General features: G+C 36.5%; 1 protein-coding gene across 1 annotated transcript in view; it reads right to left on the bottom strand.

The window, feature by feature from the left end:
• The window catches only part of PREX2 (phosphatidylinositol-3,4,5-trisphosphate dependent Rac exchange factor 2), a 284,172-nt gene that overhangs the window by 137,952 nt on the left and 124,261 nt on the right, over positions 1-21,959 (bottom strand). The window contains exons 12-19 of the mRNA XM_065895649.1: positions 19,951-20,054; positions 19,194-19,243; positions 16,553-16,628; positions 12,477-12,549; positions 9,862-10,004; positions 9,607-9,699; positions 7,779-7,927; positions 2,821-2,906 (exon numbers count right to left, since the gene is read on the bottom strand). Coding sequence (XP_065751721.1) covers positions 2,821-2,906; positions 7,779-7,927; positions 9,607-9,699; positions 9,862-10,004; positions 12,477-12,549; positions 16,553-16,628; positions 19,194-19,243; positions 19,951-20,054 — 774 coding nt within the window. The remainder of the gene's footprint in view (positions 1-2,820; positions 2,907-7,778; positions 7,928-9,606; positions 9,700-9,861; positions 10,005-12,476; positions 12,550-16,552; positions 16,629-19,193; positions 19,244-19,950; positions 20,055-21,959) is intronic.

Below are 21,959 nucleotides of genomic sequence, written 5' to 3'. Positions count from 1 at the left end.
GTCAATAGATGAAGAGCTGGCAGAGGAGGGGTAGGAGAAAAATCTGAAAAGTACCATCTCAGAAATCAAGATAATCAACGTTTTAGGCCAACGGGAGCAGTCAGTTTAAACAAATGCAACAGAATATTCAATTAAGACAAGAACTCTCAATGTCCATTGTATTTTCCAGTTAAGTCCATGATTACTCTTATAAGACATGGGTTACTCTTGGAGACATGGGTAGGAGGTGGGAGGAGATGTCTATAGCCCTGGGCTAAAATTCAAATAGGAAGTGAGGAAGGGCCAGCCAAAATAAAGACCAGCATTTCAGGAAGTTTAGCAGGACAAAAATAAGTTCTGAGAGCATTACTCTAGAGCGAAGGGTTTCAATCTTTGACATGCATACAGATCACCTGAGGATCTTGTTAAAATACAGATTCTGATTCAGTAAGTCTTAGATGGGGCCTGAGATTCTGCATTTCTAACCAGCTCCCAGGTGATGCCAACGTTGTAGGTCTGTGGACCACACTCTGTGTAGCAAGGATCTAGAGAGGAAAATACGGGAAGAGGGAAGGTTTTGTATTTGCTGTTCAGTTTAAGACAGTTTTGTTTCTTTGTTTATTTCAATGAGAAACAACTGAGCATGTTTATAGCCTCTACTATAGTAATCCAGTGAAGAGAAACATTGAAAATTCTGGAATCGGAATATCTGACAGTGCAATACCCCAGAGGAGGTATCTGAAGGGGTGGACTCCAGAATATCTGTAGGGATATTAACCTTGAACTCCAGAGAGGAAAATGGAAGACCTCTTCCTCTAGACTAGGAGAAAAATTGGTGATGGTAAAACAGCCAACAACGTGTGCAAAAAAAAGGTGTGGGACTTGGAGGCCTTCATACCTGGGAGCCTGAATATGTCTGTGAGGTGAAAAAGGAAGTCATCATGGGGGACAGGAGGCAATAATGAACAGAAAAAGAGACAGCTGATCAGACACATAAAAAGACTGCTGAGTAGTGACAGGGGCACAGTAAAAGATAAGACAGTGAATTGGGATGATACTAATTCCATATCCATGATAGATTTTTCCTAGCTGCTCAGGAGAAAAAGCGAAGAATGTAGTTAGGTTTATCCAAAGCTGAAATAAGGTGGCCTGGATGCACTTGAGGGATAAGCACAAGAGGACCCTGGATGCACCTGAGAGACAGGGATGAGAGGACCCTAACAATGCTGAGAAGAGTGATGGAAGTGCCCCACCACGGGGATAAAGCTGGCTAAGGAAGGAAGTGGCACTTTGAGGGAGAAAAGGAGAAGGATCCCGAGACTGGAGGTCCCAACGGAATTCTGTTTACCATTTTTTATTGAAGAAGCAACCAAATTTCAAAGCAACCAGATAAGAGACCCAAAAAAAGAGACTGTAGTCAGAAAATGGCATATTAGAATTGTAGATTCCACAGGTGAAAGTCCCATTATTGATATGCTCTAGTGTGTGACCATGGGAAAGGGCTGAAGAAGAAAAATGGGAAAGAAGTTTCTTTTTCTTATGGCAAAATTACAGTGCAAAAGGAAACCACAGACTGATACCATATTTAATATACACTCGAAAGGAAAAGCACATGAGTCTTTCTTTTACTCTTCAGGAGCAAAAAGCATAGTAACCAGAATTGGCCCTATCCTATGATTAAGTTCCCAAAATACAACCCTGCTCTCTAAAAGATACTGTGATAGGGAAACAGACACAGTTTGATTCACCTAGGTTTTCGGTTATTTCATAGTATCAATAATGTGACTGGCTCCTTTTTGGTTTAGTGAAAATGAAGGAGATATGTGATGTATCAAATATCCCATTTCGGTATGCAATGAATCCCATTTCAGTTTTATAATTTTAATGAGTTACTGGACACATTTTAAGTGTCTATTAATCTATGTGTTTTAAAATTCTGAGGGAAAAGACAAGTTTTGAAATAAGATTAATTTTTATCATACATACACTAATGAAAGCAATTTCATAATCTAATAGGGGTCTAGCTAGTATATTCTTGATAAATGTGATTCTGATAGCAATGTCCTCTCAAATTTTTCCAGTCTAATATTGGAGTGATCATGTTAAGATGCTCTGCAGTTCACGTATCTTAGTGATGAAAAGCATGTATGTCTCCTGTTAAGATAAACACATGGCTTCGTATGCTCAGTGATCCTTCTTGCTACAGCAGCAATTCATTTACTACGGTCAGCAATGTGGGATCTAACAGTTATTCCCTTAAATCACACTACTGTTAGCATAAAATTTAAAAGTACATATGTTAACAAGAGATATAAAAGGCTGATTTGCCTATCAAACAAAAAGAGAATAAAATATAAACATAAGTTTTGGGTCACATAAATTATTTAATTTAAAATGCATTTTATGCTTTATAAAATGCGTGGCTTATGAGAATAAAGTAATCATATAGCAAAAGACGTTATATAAAGGAAACAGATCATTCTTAAGCCCAAACACTCACATCTCTGAATTGCTGACAAAAATATACTAATTTGCCGTCAGAGAAAAATACAAAACCTTAAAGTCATTATATCCTTTGATTAAACTAAAGCATGCAGAAAAGCGAGACCGGGAAGCATCATTCTCTTATGAATTTTTAACAATGATAAATATGTCTTACAATTTGAAGAGCTTTTTTGAAAATATTGCTTTAGAAGTATACTATCATTGAGCTAATACAGTAGAAATACCAGTGAGAAAATTCACAGCAACACGATTATGCACTTTTAAACATACTGTTTTTCAGCAGGGAGTATCCAAACCTGCTGGCAAGCTGGTTATCACACGGGTTGGATTTCTCACCTCTTCCCACCGCATGCACCACCGAAGGGCCGTATCCTCGGATCTGGAAGCCAAGTCCCTCCGCTGAATCTGGGATTTTCACTGTCCTAAAGCCAATCAAAAATAAGGTAAGATGATTTTAAAACACCACAGTTGGTTGAAACAATAGTTGTCCACACCTTTATTCAGTCCTTCAGTAAATGCGTATCATAGTCTCCCGTGTCAAAGACACTGGGCTGGACAAGCATGGTGGGTGCCCTTCCAGGGGCCCAGAGCAGGCACGCCACCCTGAGTTCCTCCACGGAACACAGTCGTTGTGCAGAATATCCTGAAAAAAGGCTCTGGGGTCAGACAAACCTCGCTTTGAATCTTGATTTAGTCACTTCATAGTTGGATAACTTGGAAAAACTCCTTAACTGAGCCAGTTTCCACGGAAAGATGATGATGTTAACATTACTTTGCAGGGTGTCAGTGGAGACGAAAAGAGAAAGCTCTGGTAAACTGCCCCGCTGTGAACTATGTAAATACTTAGTAAAATGGACGCTTCTCTCCTTAGTTTACTCTGACAAAGAAGGCATCAGTGCGCTGCAAAATCTCATCGTTAAAATTAATATAAAAGAAACACAGGGTTCACACGTTTCTACCTGTTGGGAACTTCAGCAAAGAGCAACAACAAAGAGCTGGTTTTAAAGAACAGATCTGTCAAACACAATATCAAAAGAATTTAACAAATATGATTAACTTTTGTGTTTATTCAGTGGAATTTTAAAAGGATAACACACCAAAAGGTAAACCAGAATAAGAAAAGCTATATTTTTTGTTTTTTGGTTTTTTTTGCAGTACGCGGGCCTCTCACTGTTGCGGCCTCTCCCGCTGTGGAGCACAGACTCCGCACGCGCAGGCCCAGCGGCCACGGCTCACAGGCCCAGCCACTCCGCGGCACGGGGGGTCCTCCTGGACTGGGGCACGAACCCGCGTCCCCTGCATCGGCAGGCAGACTCTCAACCACTGCGCCACCAGGGAAGCCCGAAAAGCTGTATTTTTAATGAATCCACATGGAAAAGAAGATGAAGAGATGGAGACCTTGAGTCAGCCGTCATGGCAAACCAGGGACGGATGTCCCACTGGTAGTAATCAACGAACTACTCCACGGAAGGAAGGCAGAAATCAGAAAGCAACCGTGAAAAGCAGAGAACACGAGACAAGACAGAACATCATAACAATAAAAATGAGTTTAAATAAACTGCCAGGGAGAGCAAAGACAAATGAATACAACCCAGTACATTTCGACGGATGGCCCGTGACGCCCCAGAAACAAGTGTTTTCCAAAAGACGATGAATTAATCATGAACTAAAAGTTGGCAGCACTTCAAGGGCACATTAGACAGAATCAGAAGTTAGGTACAACAGCACTTATTTGCAGTCTATGAAAGAGCAACACCGCATCTAGAAAACTCGAGAAAGCCATACACGGCCCTTAGGGCTGAACGCAGGGGATGGCCCCGCAATTTAAAATATAACTCCGGGGCTTCCCTGGTGGCGCAGTGGTTGAGAGTCCGCCTGCCGATGCAGGGGACAGAGGTTCGTGCCCCAGTCCAGGAAGATCCCACGTGCCACGGAGCGGCTGGGCCCGTGAGCCACGGCCGCTGAGCCTGCGCGTCCGGAGCCTGTGCTCTGCAACGGGAGAGGCCACAACAGTGAGAGGCCCACGTACCGCAAAAAATAAATAAATAAATAAATAAAATAAAATATAACCCCAGCAGGCATTCAGGCATTCCGTGATAGAAATGCAAACTGTCTGTTCTAGGGAAGCCTGAAAATGTTATTATAAATTAGATTACACACTATGAAGTGATCTGTATATTGGCAGCACAGAGCTTACGGAACTAATTCATCCTGTATCCTTAATTAAACACTTTGATGGATAAGGCTGTATCTGCTTTCTTTGAACATCACCTTGGCACTACTGTGTGTCAAAGGTACACTGGAAGATGGAAGATAGAACTGACTGAGGAAAAGAAAAGGGAATAAATACATCTTCTGAGCATGAAATCAAAAACAGAGGTAGCTCATGCTTCTCTATGCTACGAATGACAGTTCACTTTTGCTGAAATAACTTGGAGCTATCTGGCCATGGTGAATTATTGTTGCTTTTGGACTGCGAAAAATTCATAGTGAACTCTCAAAACTCTTTCTGAGTAAGGTCTTCTATCTTATATTGCTAAGCAAGGCTGATCTTACTCTAATCTTCAAGAAGATGATGATATTTTTTCTTAACAAAATTTATACAGAGCACCGTGAGATGCATTTTGTTCATAATACTGGGCTCTCTTCATAAAACGACCTTTGGAAAACATGTTCCCCTTCTGGGACCACTATATGATTAAAAGAAGAATTAAATTTATACAAGAGGAATGCTCATTTCCTGTAGGAAAATAAGTGCACTAAATTATCTGCTACAACGCCTTCTGAAACATTCCTTGATGTTATCAAATGTAAAATACAGCTAGGTTCAAAAGAAAAATTTTGTTGTATTTACCCGTCGTATTTTGCCTTTTTCCCCCCAAACAGAATACTACATAAATTATAAGTAGCTATTATAAGAAAATATGAGAATGGTTTATAGGAATCATATGTTAGAATAAGGACATATGAAAGGAAAGGTTATAATACTTCAGACAAATTAAAAATAAAAAGGAAAAAATTGAGTACTCCATCCTCAAAACAGTTTTGAAATAAAATGTAAAATGTGCTCTTGATGTAATAAAGAAGCAGTGAAAAAAAATAAAATGAGAGAATAGATAAGCGTCACAGATAACATCACTGGAATACATACTATGTGTGGAACACCTGAATATGTTATTCTTTTCTTTTTTCTTGTTTAATGCTACCTTTCATAATGTACCCAGCACCTCATAGGTGCCCAATACATTTTACTTATTTATTTATTTATTTTAACATCTTTATTGGAGTATAATTGCTTTACAATGGTGTGTCAGTTTCTGCTGTATAACAAAGTGAATCAGCTATACATATACATATATCCCCATATCCCCTCCCTCTTGCATCTCCCTCCCACCCTCCCTATCCCACCCCTCTAGGTGGACACAAAGCACCGAGCTGATCTCCCTGTGCTGTGTGGCTGCTTCCCACTAGCTATCTATTTTACATTTGGTAGTGTATATGTGTCCATGCCACTCTCTCACTTCGTCCCAGCAAACCTAGATTTGTTTAATATTCTTAGCACCTCTGTGACATAGGCACTCTTATTATCCCCATTTTTTATGGATGAGTTTGTTGAAGCAACACAATTAGCAAGCAAATGGTGAAAGAGAGGCTTGAACCTGGACGGGAGATATCGGGTTTCAGATACTGTACAGCAAACATGGACGGAAGAGAGTCAAAAGACCCAGGTTCCAACCCTGCTCATCTAGCAATTAATTCTAGGACTGAGGATCTGCCCCTTTCTATTCAGTATTAAAGCTGATGACTTCAAAGTCCTCTAAATTGAAATGTCTATGATCAGTGAAAAGTATTTGCTGGGTTAAATCAGGGGCAAGGGGCCATGGAGAGGGCCTTTAGTTTACTAATGATCGCTTTGGAATACTACTGCCTCAGTCCTTTCCAGTCTGTCCTTTACCTTTTAAATGCCCTCAAATTGTCCAGAGCTTGGCAACTAGATAGCCTCATCCTAGATAGGGTTGGAGAAAGGGTGACTAATAGATCATAATTAGGTTTAGAGAGAAAACACTGTCATGGTTATTTGCTGGCCTGCATCTCAAAGTCTTCCTAAATTACTAACTTTAATGAGTCCCTCTCACTCCTTCAGACCCCTTGGTAAGCTGTGGGTAGAAGCTAAAGCCTCTACCTTGATGACACCGCAGAATCTAGCCCATTACACTGCACTTTAACTCTTAAGATAAATGATGGACCCAGCTATTGCTGAAAATATATACTAAGGTAGGGAAGAATACTATACCATGTATACTTAGAATATTTTTATAAGTAGTTAAAATAAACCTTTTTGTTTCTGAAGTGGTAACCTTCATTTATCTTCAAATTAATGAAGTTGCTTATTACTATTAAAATAATACACTTCAATTTTAAAGAGTAATATTGATATAATCATAGTACATTAAGACATTATGCTATGCACTTTATGTATATTCTCTCAATTAAGAAATCAGTTAAACAAATCATGGAAATCTAATACAGGAACACGAGACCATCAATGATTTGCAGACAAAAAGCTAATGTTTTCCAAGTATATCCATAATATCTTGTTAATTTTTTTCAGCCCCCCCAGATCATTAATCACGTTCCCATTTTATAAATACCTGCTTGTATGTACATGTGTCAATACTTAGAAAAATCAACTAGCACTGAATTTCAAAAAAATAACAATGGTCATTTATGGATAATATGATTATAAGAAAATGTCTTCCTTTAGAAAAACCTGTACTCACTAACTTTTCTATAATAAACGTAAGTTTTTTTTCTAATCATAGGTAGGTAGACATATTTTTTTAACATAATGGACATATTACTAAGTACATGAAAGCATGGAAGTGTCTGTCACCCAGGTTTGATCCCACCTCCTGTGAACATTTAATCGTAAATGGTATCATAGTCCCTGAAATTCTTAGAGCTGAACATGGCAGAATAAAGTTTCCATTGCCAAGTGTCCCACTAGTTTTCTTCACTCATAATCAAACTCAACCCAACCCAGCCCAGAAAAATTGGGGCATCAAAAGGAAAATATTATTCTGTTGAAACTACCTGATTTAAGTAGCAAGCATTTAACCATCATAAGCAACGTATTTTTTCCCATTATCTACAGACCGGTATCAGTGATGTTGGTGACGTTTAAATGTGCCAAGCAGTGAGATGCTTAATTCCAGATGTTCACTCTTAACTTTTCTATTTTATTCACCTATGTCTAATTTTTTTAAAAACCGCACATAAGTTATACAACTTACTCTCTTGGCTTTGTGCTCACAAGAACTCTTAGAGGTTTTCTGCTATTTAAGCATGATTTCAGGAAGCAATCCACTTCATTGAAAGGTCTCATAAAAACCAGGTCACCATTAATAGCAAAAATCTTTTTCCCAACTTCCATGCCAGCCATCTAGGAGAGAAACAACAACAACAACAAAAATCAAATTTTATTTTAATAAGGAACCTATTTTTTCACAGAATTAGAATCTGAAAGGGTCTAGAACTTAGAGATTTTGATATTTTAACACATCAGCAATGTATTCATACAATGTCACAATACAGAACTGTGGAAGAGATAACACAGTTATTCTCTTTGACCTACTTTTAAATTTGATCACCCATCTCTACTGAAATTCTCCTCCCTCCCTCCCTCCAGGACTTAACACTGTACTTCTCCTGTAACCCTTTTTTCTGTTGTATTTTTTAGTTCTTATTTCATCCTTTTAACTACAGTCAAACCCCAGGTTAAGTTTTTGCCTGTGTTTTCCATCTATATCCAAATAACTGAGAGAGTTTCAACCTCTATATAGACATGGATAACAACCAAATATACATCTCTAGCCTGACATAGCATAGGGGACCACAGGGCAGGAGAGAGAAATGGCCTGGAACCAAGGAAGAGCTCCAACAGGCACAGATCACAAGATGCTGGAAAGATGACAAGGAAGACATTATCTCTCCACGCCAACCAGGCCAATCTTCTTAACCAACCCTACTGCCTGTAAACTATATACTGTTTTGGTTACCAGCCAAATGACGAAAACCCGGGAGAGGGCATTTTATTGGTGGCAGAGTCAGATGAAGCTGGGCTCCAAGAACACCCTCTGAAAATGACTGGGGAAAACATTTCCTCATCATAGAAAATAATAAAAAACAGTCATTTGTTGGCCAGGCCCACCAACAGAGTATGGGCTGAGCAGAGTTATTTTGTTTGAAATTAATATGCTGTACATAGAGCTTTGTCTTGCACGAGGTTGGTAAAAGACAGAGACCTTGGGCGCCAGCAAATAAGGTAAGTGACAGTTTGCTACTAACTTTAAACAGGCTCAAAGTTAAAAGCCATGCTTCATTCATTTTCTCATTCTTTATTAAAAATTTATAAATTGAGACATTTGCTTGAGGATTAAGCATTTTATAAGTCAGGCAGAGGTAGGAATACTTTTAACCTGACATACTTGGGATATAACATTAGAAGGCACGTTCCATGAGGGCAGAGAACTTTGTTTTGTTCACTGCTGTGTTACCAGAGCCTAGAACACTGCTAATCACATAACAGGCACTAAATAAATATTTCTGAATGAATGAATGATCAGGAGATTCCTTTGTTTAAAAGTCTGGTACGGTGAGAATACATTAATCCATTTATCGGCATTAACCCAATAAGAAAATAAACGAAAGCATGTGCTTTACTCATGGAAATTGTACTTAAATAAGACAATCAAAAGTGATAGGAAAATAGAAGATACAGCCCTAGATTTAATGGAAGAATCATGTGACATACACAATACAGTCCCACCCTATGCAGTCTCCACAGGGCTGCAGGCTAGAATCAGACATGGAATAAGCCACCTGGACTCCTAGGAGGTCGACAGTTCAAGCTGTAGATCTCTACAATACCTCCTCCCACTAGCCTTAAGTACCCAGACAACCTCTGTCACAAACCCAACAGTATTTAAAAGAACCTCAGAATAAGATTATTCAGAAACATTATTTTCCATAAAGATACTTAAAGGCTGATTTCACTTTGTGTAAAACTTTTATGTTTGTATGTTACGGACAAAGTTAAATAAAAATGCTAATTTACATTACCTCAGCATTAGACCCCTTTTCTACCAACTTTATTATTGGAACTTTATTTTTGTCTTCTAACCCAAAACCATAGCTGCCTTCATTGGATTTAATCTGAAATGCAAAATATTAACACTATTAATAAAACAACTATGAAAAAACTTACAAATCAAACAGAATGAAATAATATGTTGCATCACTGTCAAACATGTTTATGTAATCTCCTGTTAATGTCTAAGCAAGAAGAAAACCTGCAGAGCACAGTAACAAACTTACCAATAATGATTTGGCTATAACATTTTCTACAACTTTTAAATCATGTTTCATCAGTCGATGTTTCATATTTGATCCTTCCATTTCCTCATCAGCAAAAAAGCGGAAAAGTAAGGGTTCGTCTTTGAATTCACTTTTTTCAAGGACTATGGAAACAGAGAGAGATTCAAACTGTTTCAATTACCCCCAAATTGACCTCAGTTTCCATACTGACAGACCCTTCAGACCCCTAAATTAATACCCTGTCCCATTACCTAGAACAAGTTACATTCACAAATATCCCAATAACCCTTTTTTATTTCTTTCTATAATTTCAAGCCAATGTTTCCTTTAGATTACTATTACCTAAATCATTTTGAATTTTTAAAATAAGTAATATTTTTTTCATTGTTAACTTTTTTTCTTAACCAAGTCTGCCACCTTTCCAGATTAAAACCCAACTTTAAGTCAAAGATTATATTGAGTCCAAAAATGTATGCAGTTCAAAACACAGAAACCTACAGTGTTTCAAATTTGTAGTAAACATTTTAAGTAAAAACACAAAAACATTTCTGTTTTTAATATCCTGCACAATTATGGGAAAATTCAAATGGGTTAACTGTTGCCCTTACGTGTGTGAGCAATTCCCACTGTGGTTGCTTTTATTCCAACCCTTCAAACCAGAAAGACGTCTTCTGGGTGAAAAGTGATTTTAGTTCCCACTAATTCCTAGTTCTTTTCTGTAAAAACATTATTCTCAAATAACCTTATTTCTGCAAAGGTCAGTTTCTTCCCTTTTATCTGAACATTAATATTTCCCCCCAAAGTCCCTAAGCTTCCTGGCAAGCTCTCATGATATAAGGTATATGTTTTGTTAGCCTTTTTAAAAATAAAGCTAAATACTAATAGAAAGAATTTGTACTCAGTGAGGACCTGACAACTGTCAAAGTGTCTTAAAAGAGAAATCTTCTCTATTTCTCCTTATCTACCCTTATACCCTAAAACTTACTTGTTGAGACAGGTTGAATCACTGAGTCAGGGATCTAAGATCTGCAGTCCCAGGGCACAGAAGAATTTTAGGCTTTATCATAAGACAGACCGGGAGCTCAAATTCCAGGTCTGGGACTGATTCTGAGTGAAACACTAGGAAAGTTACTTAAACTCCTTGAACTTCAGTTTCCTCCCCGGTAAAATGCAGGCAGTAAAACCTTCTTCATAATGTTGGATGAAACTAAAATGAGGTAATAAGTGTAAATAACTTGGCTTATAGTAGGCAACCAAAAATGACAGCTTTTGATTTCATTATTTTAACGGAGGTCCAAATCACAATTGTTGACTAGTTGTATGTACGAACTGACCTTTGAATGAAGGACTGGTTGGCAACGTGAGTTAACAAATGAAACTACCAACCACAAATTAAAAGGTAACACAAGTTGTACGTGACAAGAGAAATGAGGATATAATTGAGATCGAGTTAGGTCTTGCCTACATGACCTAAGCAGTTTCCCAAAACCCACATGGTGTTTCTGCTACTACTGTTTTCCTCCACCAAATAGTCTAAAGGCAGGAAGAGAGAACATCAGTAAGGCCACGAATGAGCGGAACTAGCTGTGCTTTACTGACAGAGACTTTTGTAGGGAAAACCTTTATTGTAACTCAATATTAAAAAAAAAATATTTAGATAAAATTGCTGCTTGTTGATACTTTAAAAAGAAAAATAATCAAAACCTTTGAAGGTTGATATTATAGTTTTAATCCCCTATAATGATGTCATTCCTTCCATTCCATTGTTGGCTCTTCAAAGACAGATATTTCCCCTATCACAACTCATACAGTGGTCCAGAGATACTAGAATGTTACGGAATTCCCAAAGGAATATACGATAACCAAGGATGCTCTCAAAATCACTGTTAACTTTTGCTGTACTTCTTTTCTTTGGAAAGAGGTAACAACTTTGAGTATAATTGACAAATAGGTACAAGACCTATCAAATATACACATATGCAAATATTAACAATGAAGAGAGATTGTTTGGGTTTATGGAATCTATAAGATGGTATGAATAGAGAGGGAAAACTAAGTTTCATTATTTTTGTAAATTGAAGGGAAATGAAGTCATCAAACAAGAAAGAAATTTAATCTTTAATTAGTAGCCAAAAAGAAACAGATTTTTTCCCAGAGGTTTATAATTTTGTTCTCTGAGATAATTTTGAAAGCATTTTTCTAAAAATAACAATAAATGTTCAGATTAAATGCTCTCATTTAATCATTCTAATATATACTGGCATTCAAAAAAGAAAACATGGGTCTGACCTAAAATAGTTTCAAAGAGATATATCAGCTTTTTTTTTTTTTTTTTTTAGAAACTTCTAGCTCAAGCTGTTGCTTTTTTGGGATCAGTCGAGAAAAACAGAAGAGAAGTAATGGCAACTGGTAGATAAGAGTCGTTAGACACAGCAAAGGCACCAAAGCGACATTGAATGCAGACGTGGTGACCCAAGAGGGACACATGGCAAGACCCAGACAGTCTTGCTGGTTTGTCTCTAGATGACTTCCCTGGAACACTGAGACACTCCCAGTGTCCTAACAAAACAAAACAGTGAAATACATCTGTAAGCTTCCACAATAACAATCCCTACCGTGGTGCATAAATCCATTGTCACAGAGTCCAACGCCAAATATCATTGCCTCTTCTCTGGTGCGGCAATCCCCCTGTTAACCACAAAAGCCCTGTACAAGTTAATAGGCAACTGAAGATTCTGCTGCATCTAAACCGCGATTGACATTTCAGCACCGTACTGACAAAGCCATTCATACATTAGGACAGACGCTGCTTTCATAAGGCCACGATCCATCTAAGGCTTATAAAACATTCACTTGATTATGAAAATATCTTCTTCTGACATTACATAAAAAATAAAGATTTCATACTTCTTGAGAAAAATCATGTCTTATTTAAAAGGAAAAATACACAGGTAACTAAAATGTATTGCTACCACAAATGATCCCTTTCTCTTATGTCTTTGACCTTATATCGCAATTATGTATCAAGGAAATATCCTACATATTGAAAACTCACTAAATAAAACTTGCTAAGTAAAAATTATTATGCGTGATCTCAGCTATCACCTCCCTTCCACAAAATGGCCTTGCTCTTTAAGTACCCCCAAAGAAACCTACTAATCTAGGGTGACTCGTAAGACCCTAAGAGTGTGTTGTTCAGTGAAGTCAGCAAATGCAAGCTTCTCTATCTTGCCAAAAAAAAAAATCAGCTCATATAACTGATCCCCAAAAGAAAGCCCAATGCAAACTTTTGTTATGATTTTTATCTAGAAAACGTCTATTTTATTCATTTAAGTATGAATTCATATACAGTCTGCCCTCTGTCACCACGGGTTCAGCATCTGAAGATTCAACCAACCACGGATCAAAATTATTCAGAGAAAAAAAATCCAGAAAGTTCCAAAAAGCAAAGCTTGAATTGCAGGACCAGACACTGTTTACACAGTATTTACATTACATCAGGTATTATAAGTAATCTTGAGATTACTTAAAGTACATGGGAGGTTATTTGCAAATACTACTCTATTTTATGTAAGGGACTCGAGCATCTGTGGATTTTGGTATCTTCAGGGGTCCTGGAACCAATCCCTCGTAGATCCCAAGAGGGCCGACTGCATATGAATATATATGTGTATATGTATGTACGTGTGTCTATATGTCATGACGGTTGTATGTTTTACACTTTAAGAAGTGCTTTCTTACATATTATCTCATTTTTCCTAGTCCTATGTTTTAGCTCTTAGGTACAATACTCTACCAAATCCATCCCCTCTTCTCTCTGGCTTCTATTTCATTTCTATCTCAACACCCTAACCCAGTGTTTCTTCATTTCACTTCTAAATTGCCATAATTTTTTCCTGTACTTTCTCTAACTTATTGCCTTTATAGAATTAAGCTTCCTTACACAGGAATATCACGTTCCAAAACTTTACACTGACTCTTTTTTAATAATCGTAAAATATCAAAATTTTCTGTTGGGCTTTCCAGGCCTCCCATAATCCTAACTTCATTCTACCCCTCCAGCCTCATTTTCCAAAGGTGGGGTCACCTTCACTCTTGTCAAGCTGGCCCCCCCAATTGTCACCCTTCACACATTTAAATTCTACCTATCTGTCTATCAAGGACCAAAACAAGTGTCACCTCATGCTGTGACAACTCCACCCCTCGCTAATCCTGTTAACTAACAAGACATGTATAATCTGTATCTTTGGACAACGCATCTGTGCCCTTTTCAAAATATAGCTGTTACGTAACTTTTACGAATTCACTCAAAAGATTTTTTTTTCTGCCACAAAGTGTGCCAAGTGCTACAGAGAGTAAAGCACTCAAACAAAAAATACTTCCCTGTCCTCCAGCAATTCAAATCTGGTGAAGAACTTAGTCACTTAAAATATGGTATATAAGAAGTACCATCATCCAAAAGCTATCAGATCTAGACTATACTCCAAACAACACATAGACTATCACACTGGAGTCAGTTCTCTATTTGGTCCCCTTAAGCTCTCCAAGTCAACTCAGTGTCCCGGTCAATGCTAGAAATTAAGTTTTATTATCACTTGAGAGCCTTGGTGGAAAGAGAACCTTACTTTTAAAATATCTCTTTTCCATCTTAGATTAAGAACTGTAACTTATCCTTCTCTTATCACACCATTACCATGTCTTTCTTTTCACAGCCAGCCCATATTGTCCGAATCTGAAGCTAGAGTTAATCAGGTCTGATACGTACATTTGGATACGTTTTACACCATCAGAATCATAAAGCTTAAGTGACAGAGAAGAGCTGACATATACAGCTAGTCCAGTAAGCAGAAAACAGCTGTGAAAATAAAATCTAGAGAGATTAAGTGACTCAATCAAGTTTGCAGAACTGCTTATCAGCAGAACTGTCATCAGACACCAGATTACCTGAATCCCAGTCCACTTCAATTTCTATTATGTACAATTTCTACAGATGCTGTCATAACAGACCACTAGGAAAAGCTGAAGAAAAAAAGAATTGCAACTTGGTCCGTTTTTTGAGCAACTTATTTTAGCCTTCTAATATTCACACTTGGAAAGTAAACGTGCCAAAAAGGAAAAAAAAAAAAAAAAGTTGATAACTGACTTCCTGAGTCAGAACTTTAAATATTTATTCAACATCAGCTTTTGCTTCAAAAAAACTTTCTTCAGTTTTCCCATATAATCAGCATATAGTACAAGAATTCATGTGAATTCTGGAACAGTTTAATTTCTAGATGAAATTCCAACTCTGTTACCAAACACAGAACCAATCCCAATGACACACACTGACCATAGTGTCATAAAAGGCTCTCACACTAGTAAACCCCCTGGACATAGGAATTTGGGTTTTATCAAAAAAGAACTGTTTGATTTAATCTAAGATCTTAATTTCTAGATAAAATAAATCTAAGTGCCATAAAATGCAAAAATAGGTGGTCTTGGATAGTGTAGAAGTTAATATTAAAAATAAAAATCTCAAAATGTATGTGCACAGATGAATCAAATGGGAATTAACCGTTAATATCTGAAACAAAAAATAAACATTTCTATGACTGAGCATCAAACGTTATTATCCACTTGCAACAAAGGAGGTAGGCTAATTTCTTCAATAACAGAAAAGTAAATTGACTCAAATATCCAAATGTAATGAGAACATTTCAACCAAGCAATATCCCCTTTCTCAAAATAGTAAGTTCTGTCAAAGTGGATATCAGTTTTCTTAGCCTTTTCTTTAATCCCTGGAAAACATTTGACTATTTATTACTTGATCTAGTACAATAAAACATTTAAATAAATTTATATTTGAATATCTATTATGATGGGCTAGATGCCTTAAGTTGCAAATAACGTTTTCTCAATACCAGCTATCAGCTCCCACATTCTAAGAAGCAGAACAAAAATCACAGCAAGTTTTATACTTTCCTATTTACAGTGTATGCAGATGGATACTCTATTTTTGGGGGGGGGAGGGGAGTGACGCTTGAGAGTGGGCCCGTGGGGAGGGGTAAATATTTTGTGATGCTGTCTACCTATGGGCTTATAAAGTTTACAGCTGCATTAGGAGGACAAGCATTACCATTAGCATGAAAAGCAGGGCAGATCTCAGTTGCAAAAGCTTCTAGCCATACACATAGGGCAATACGTAAATGATACATCTTACCGCATTCACCCATTCACCCTCCCCTGTTCACACTAATTGGAAATTTCAATCCATTTCAGAGAAGTAAAGCTCATATTATCAAAACACAATTATTATCTAACAGAGAAGAAGGCACAGGGAGATTAGAATATAACCTGCTAGGACTAAAAACCAGATACCTTAAAACAAATCAGTGAACAAAACATACAAGTAATTTTAGTACATGCACATTTATTTAAATTATACTTCGTTTCTTGATGGATCTCAGGTGATATTTTTGAATCCAGAAACACCTTCCTCTTGAAAGACAATACTGCATAAAAATCAAGTCTGGGACTCTGAAGTCAGATGATCCAGGTTCAAATCCTAACTCTCCTTCATTTTAGCTGTATGAACTTGGTCAAGTTATTTCACTGTCTCATTGGCAAGTGGGAGTTTTAAAAAGTACCTAAATCACTTCAAAGTCTAAAGCAGCAATGAATGTAACTCAGTAACTTCTATTTGTCTATTTACCTGTGCAATTAACCAGTCTATCAGCTTGTTGGCCATAACCACAGATTTGTAGGTTCTTAAGTGGTAATCTTTATCTCTATAAAGGAAAGAGAAAGAAAAAACATTAAGCAAGAGGACAAGTAAGCACAAGGAACCATTTCATTTCGTATCAGTGTGCAACAGAAGAGTTTACTCAATGTAATTTGAATTGACTGTCCCACTTATGTGTAAATAAGACAGCTTTACAAGGCGTACACACCTGAAAACTCCCTTCACCAACTCACACCAGAAGAAGAAACCCACAAGGATACCAAAACAGGACATTTCTTCTTTCACATTTTCCTATCTCCAAACTGATTGTTAATGTTATGTTACCTGGTAATAACTTGGCTAGAAATACAATAGCTCATTAGTAAAAGAATAATAAAATAGAATTCCCTCCCTTTAAATCAAGATAGAGTCTACGAAAAATCTCAAAGTACGGGAAATAAAGCAACCCCTTGTATTTCTGCTCCTAAGTTCTCCAGGAAGGCAGGATTTGCCCCAGAGGATTATTCATTAGGCTCAGCTGTAGTGGGAGACCTGAGGCCTGTCTTGAGGGAAACACACCGAGAACCTCGTGATTCATTTTCTCTGATCAGAGCACGGACTCAGCCACGCTGCATCCCCAGGCAGCCCCGGGAATCCTGGCTCTCCACAGCAGACTCTCCTTTCTGCAGACTTCCCAGTTCTGAGAAACGTTTCAAAGTCTAGTTAGATACCAACAAAGTGCTCATGGTCAGAATAAGGTCCCAAGGGTGGAAACCTGTAATTCATTTACTTTGCAGGTTTGCAGGCCTGGATCAAAATGGAGTGAGAAAACGACAGTCTTTTCAACATGTCCAAAAAATCCAAACTGCAATCAACTTGGCGTGACAAAAAATTACTGGCTATATTCAGGGTTCTTTAGCTTCTGTCAGTAGATTACAATTAATATTGACATGATTTCATCCATTTTCATAAAAAGCTCCCTGAAACATGAATGAAATTTCTGAGAGTTCAACAGTGAATGAACTAGTTAGCCAGTAATCAAGAGCATATTTTTAAAAATCTTTTTAAGTCTACCTCCCTACTTCTGATACCTCATCACCCATTTCATCTTGGTTTCCATGTGTCAATAAGAAGGACAGAGGAGTCTTTTATAGACCACACGTGGGGCTGTGGATTCTTCACCCAAGTCATTTTTCTTTTCATAAGCTGAGTTCACACATGACTATCGTACATTCCATCTGTTTTATGGGGTTTTTTCTCGTAAATTTACCTTGCACAACTCATAAACCATCGTCATTTCTAGCCAAAGAACAATTCCTTCTTATCAGCTCTTTCAGAATATAACTTTCTTGATAAGAAATCCCACATGGCTAAAATATATTTTCAGAACACATTTTCTCACATGTGAAACCTACATATACATACACGTGTGGCCTGAAAAAATTATCCAGTATCCTTTTCTATTAGTTTAGCAGAAAAAAACCTTAAGTATCAAACCATCTTTTAGCATTACGTTATCCAACATATTCACAGAGTGCCTGTGCCAGGAATATAGCAGACAATCAACGAATGTTGGTTCCTTTCACCTCTTTTTACTTTGTGAAGCCTGCTTGTGAAAGTGGACAGGGCATTTTCAGGAGTAATAGGTAAAATTCTGTCTTCTCCTTCGGGACCTGCAGTGTGGGCATTCCAACGCTTACCAGCAACTTTTGGAATCTTTTTTTTTTTAAGCTCTGCATTTTCTTGGAATTGGAAAGCAGAGTGAAAAACAGAAACACTGTCCATCAAACGTTTGGATTCTACAGCCACGACTGAAAAGCCTCTATATTCATTTTAGAAATAGTATGCTCATTTTTCTGTTCCGAAAAGTATGTTTTAGTCAGTAAACTCCAAATGATATCTGGCCGTCTGAAATTAGTTTTACATTACATTACATCCTACCAGTTAGTGTATACGAGTGCATATTACAAAAGTACTGATGATCTCTATTAGTAATCATAACACAGAACTCAGTTTCCTGCTGTTTTTCTAAAGAGATAAACTGCAAATGAATCCTGATTTCTCTTTAAAAAACAAAAAGGCACCTCTTCTGAAGTTAAAACATGGTACAGAAAAAAAATGAGAAAATTATAATTATTAACTCCAAATCAATTCTTAATTTTCAAGTGCAAAATTTTTTCTTTGGATAAAAGATGATTTAAAAAATATTGTTAAATAAAATACATATCCAAGATTTGATTACACAGTCTAATGAAAAAAATTAGTATACAAATAACCATAATGGTAAATATTTATAGTAAACAGTATTTTGAAATCCTCTACCAACCAGCCAACTATTATTTATTAAATATTAACTGAAGGTGGATCATTTCAAAATCAAGCCTGTAATTTACTATGAATTAATGGCAAATAATATTAGAAATCAGAATAAAAAGAGTAGAAGAAATGGTATAATTAGAGCCTCAGAAAATTCAGAAATATTTTCAGATAAATTGTGACTTAATCTTTAAAAGTAAAATTTTCACTTTGGGAAGAAAAACAAAATAAGTTAAGTTGCAGCTTAATAATATTTATCTAATATGCAATATAAATATTTCCATTTAACCTCCCAGAACTTAGAAACTAGACTCACCTTATCACTGGAGTAAACAGACTATGAAGACGGCAATATAATCGTACGCCCTATTGTAAGACAAAAATATGTCAAAAGCAAGTAAGATCACTCAAAGGACAAACCGATGAAATTTTGAATAAAACAGATTCACTGTCAACATGCTGAAATCATTACCCTATTATTCAAATGATACATTACATCATAAAAATAATATAACTTAAATCTTTAAAAATAGGATTAAATTGTGCTATGAATTTTTCATATACATATGACATATACATACACAGAGGACTTTTAAAACTATTTTCTTAAAATATAAAATTTCGAGATATAATGTAAACAGAATATAAATCTATGTAGTGGTCCATCATACTACTTGATCATTACATGTCAATATAAATTTTGTCAAGTGTACAAAGAAAACTGATATTACATAAATTTTATGTATTTATCTTTTTGTTAAATTTATTCAAGTATCATGACCACTTGTCGCTACATGTGAAACAGTTTTCAACAGATATAATCTTCTGAGTTATGCAACTGCACTATTCCCTTTTAGAATTAGATAAAGAGAATAAAAACAATGATCTAACATTCTAATTCTTAAAATAGCAAGAAAAAAATCAAGAGGTTTGCTTACGTACGTCATGTAAAAATTTTCTATACCGGCAGAATTATTTTAAGTCTCTCTACAAGATTTTATCTTGCTGAAGATAAGAATATAACGACAACACAAATTCTTTTATTGATAAAAGGTTATGGGAGAGGTTGTTACCTTTGAAATCACATCCTGCATCTCATTTCTTGGATAAAAGGTTCCATCGTCATAGCGAAATCGATATAACATCTGTTCTGGTTTGAATTGATGTTTATCCGTAACTAAGAACATAAGAACAGTATATTAAAATCCTGACAATCTAAAAACTGGCAGATAAAAAACATATTCCCAAATACTGAAACTTTTAGTTTTATCAAAAGCTTTCATTTTCCTAACATAGTAATGCTAATCCAGTATTTTGATAGTAAGATTCATGATAAGATTTTGTTATATATAATATAGTTACAACTTCCATGTAATGACTGAAGAACTAAATTAAGGTTAGCCACATTTAGGTAGCATAGCGTATGCATTTGTGCGTGTGTGTAGTGATTTACACTTAAATAAAATAGACGAGTTTGTGTTTTCTATTTCTTCACAAAGTCAAGCAAAAAGTGCCCTTCGAATAGCAGATACTCCAACTAGTGGGTTATAATTTGATTCTCAGCCCCAGAAGTGAATTTTAGCATTTATCTGTCTTATCCCACAGCGATCAGGCCAAGACCACACATATACCAATCTTGACCATTTATCCTGTGTTTAGATCTTCAGAGTAGATTAGATAAATTCAGAATGTAACTGATTCCAAAATTTTAACAGTTTTCTTACACTGACAAATGCTTTTCTTACACGTCACTTAATTTTTTTTTTCCTCAGTGGAAAATGAGAGTGGTCAACCTTCACTTCCATCCTTAAGATAAGACTTTCTATTCATAAAGACTCCTACTAAACTTTCTCTCAAGTTTCCTTTTTTTCTAGGTAGTCTGATAAAAAAAAAAAAAACTGCTCTAGAAAGGAAAGACCTCAAATTAAATCTCAAAGAGTTTACATTTAAATGTTTTATTTACAGGGAACGAAAAATTTGCAGAAGAGATGATTTTTGCAATCGGCTCTATTTTCATGATTACATAGAAGACTTTGACCTTTACTTTTTGCTAAAAATGTTGAAGGAGGAGAAAAATCTGTCAGAATTCTCATGAACTACATTGGTGAATCCAGAAGAAAGCCAAGAGACTTGTAACACACACACACACACACACACACACACACACACACACATACACACACACACACACGCGCGCGCGCATATGCAAAGTTTCAGCAATTTCACCCTCATCTAGCCAAACCAAATGCATGGCTTGCAGCCATAAAACTGAGACAGGCTTGCTGCCAAAAAGGGATAGACAACACAACTTTTGGCATCTTTTTTCCAGATTAAGCCAAAAAGAAAAAAAAGCATATGTGAAAGAAAAATAAAATCGGAAGAAATATTTTGAAATCCTACGGCATGTTTCAAGACCAGTTATTTATTTCTCCTCTGCAATCTACCTATTCCCATTTTTATCCCTTAAGATTCATTGAAATAAGTTATTATATTGATGTTCCAAAATTCAAGGAAACTTGGGCCCAAAGGTATCTTGCCACAATAAAAGAAGTGGTGGTTCAACCTGTTCAAAACGGAATGCTTCACTGTAAGGTAAACTCTTGCGACTTTGCTAATGAACCTTGGGCTAATCTGCAACTCTACGCTGTTGCCTTGGAAAAACAGTGAATAGCTCTGCATACAAATCCACTCCCCCAGCTTCTCCAGCACGGAAAATGGGTTTATAACCTTTATGAGAAAGGTTGCTGAATGACATCTTTTAAACAACTCTGTGATGCTGGATATTACCAGGGATGTACTGGTAAATGATGAACAGCTTGTTCTCTAGTGTTGTGGAAGAAGGAGCACTGATGTGTAACATTCGTCAGTTTCCACGGTATCAAATACTCCCACGCTGGCCAATTTCCAGCTACCAAAATAAAGTCACTGAACACAGAATGAGATGTACAGTGACACACTATTATTTAGTATTTCCATCATACAAAAATAACAGACATAAGTAACACCAAGACCACAGATAACAATAAAAGGTAGTAAAATAATTAGGAAGTGATGAGTTCTAAGGATATAGTACCTTTGTTTA

Source organism: Phocoena phocoena, chromosome 17 (assembly GCF_963924675.1).
Source record: "Phocoena phocoena chromosome 17, mPhoPho1.1, whole genome shotgun sequence".
NCBI classification, from domain to species: domain Eukaryota; kingdom Metazoa; phylum Chordata; class Mammalia; order Artiodactyla; family Phocoenidae; genus Phocoena; species Phocoena phocoena.
Note: the sequence above shows the minus strand (reverse complement) of the source record. Positions and strands in the feature narration are given on the sequence as shown.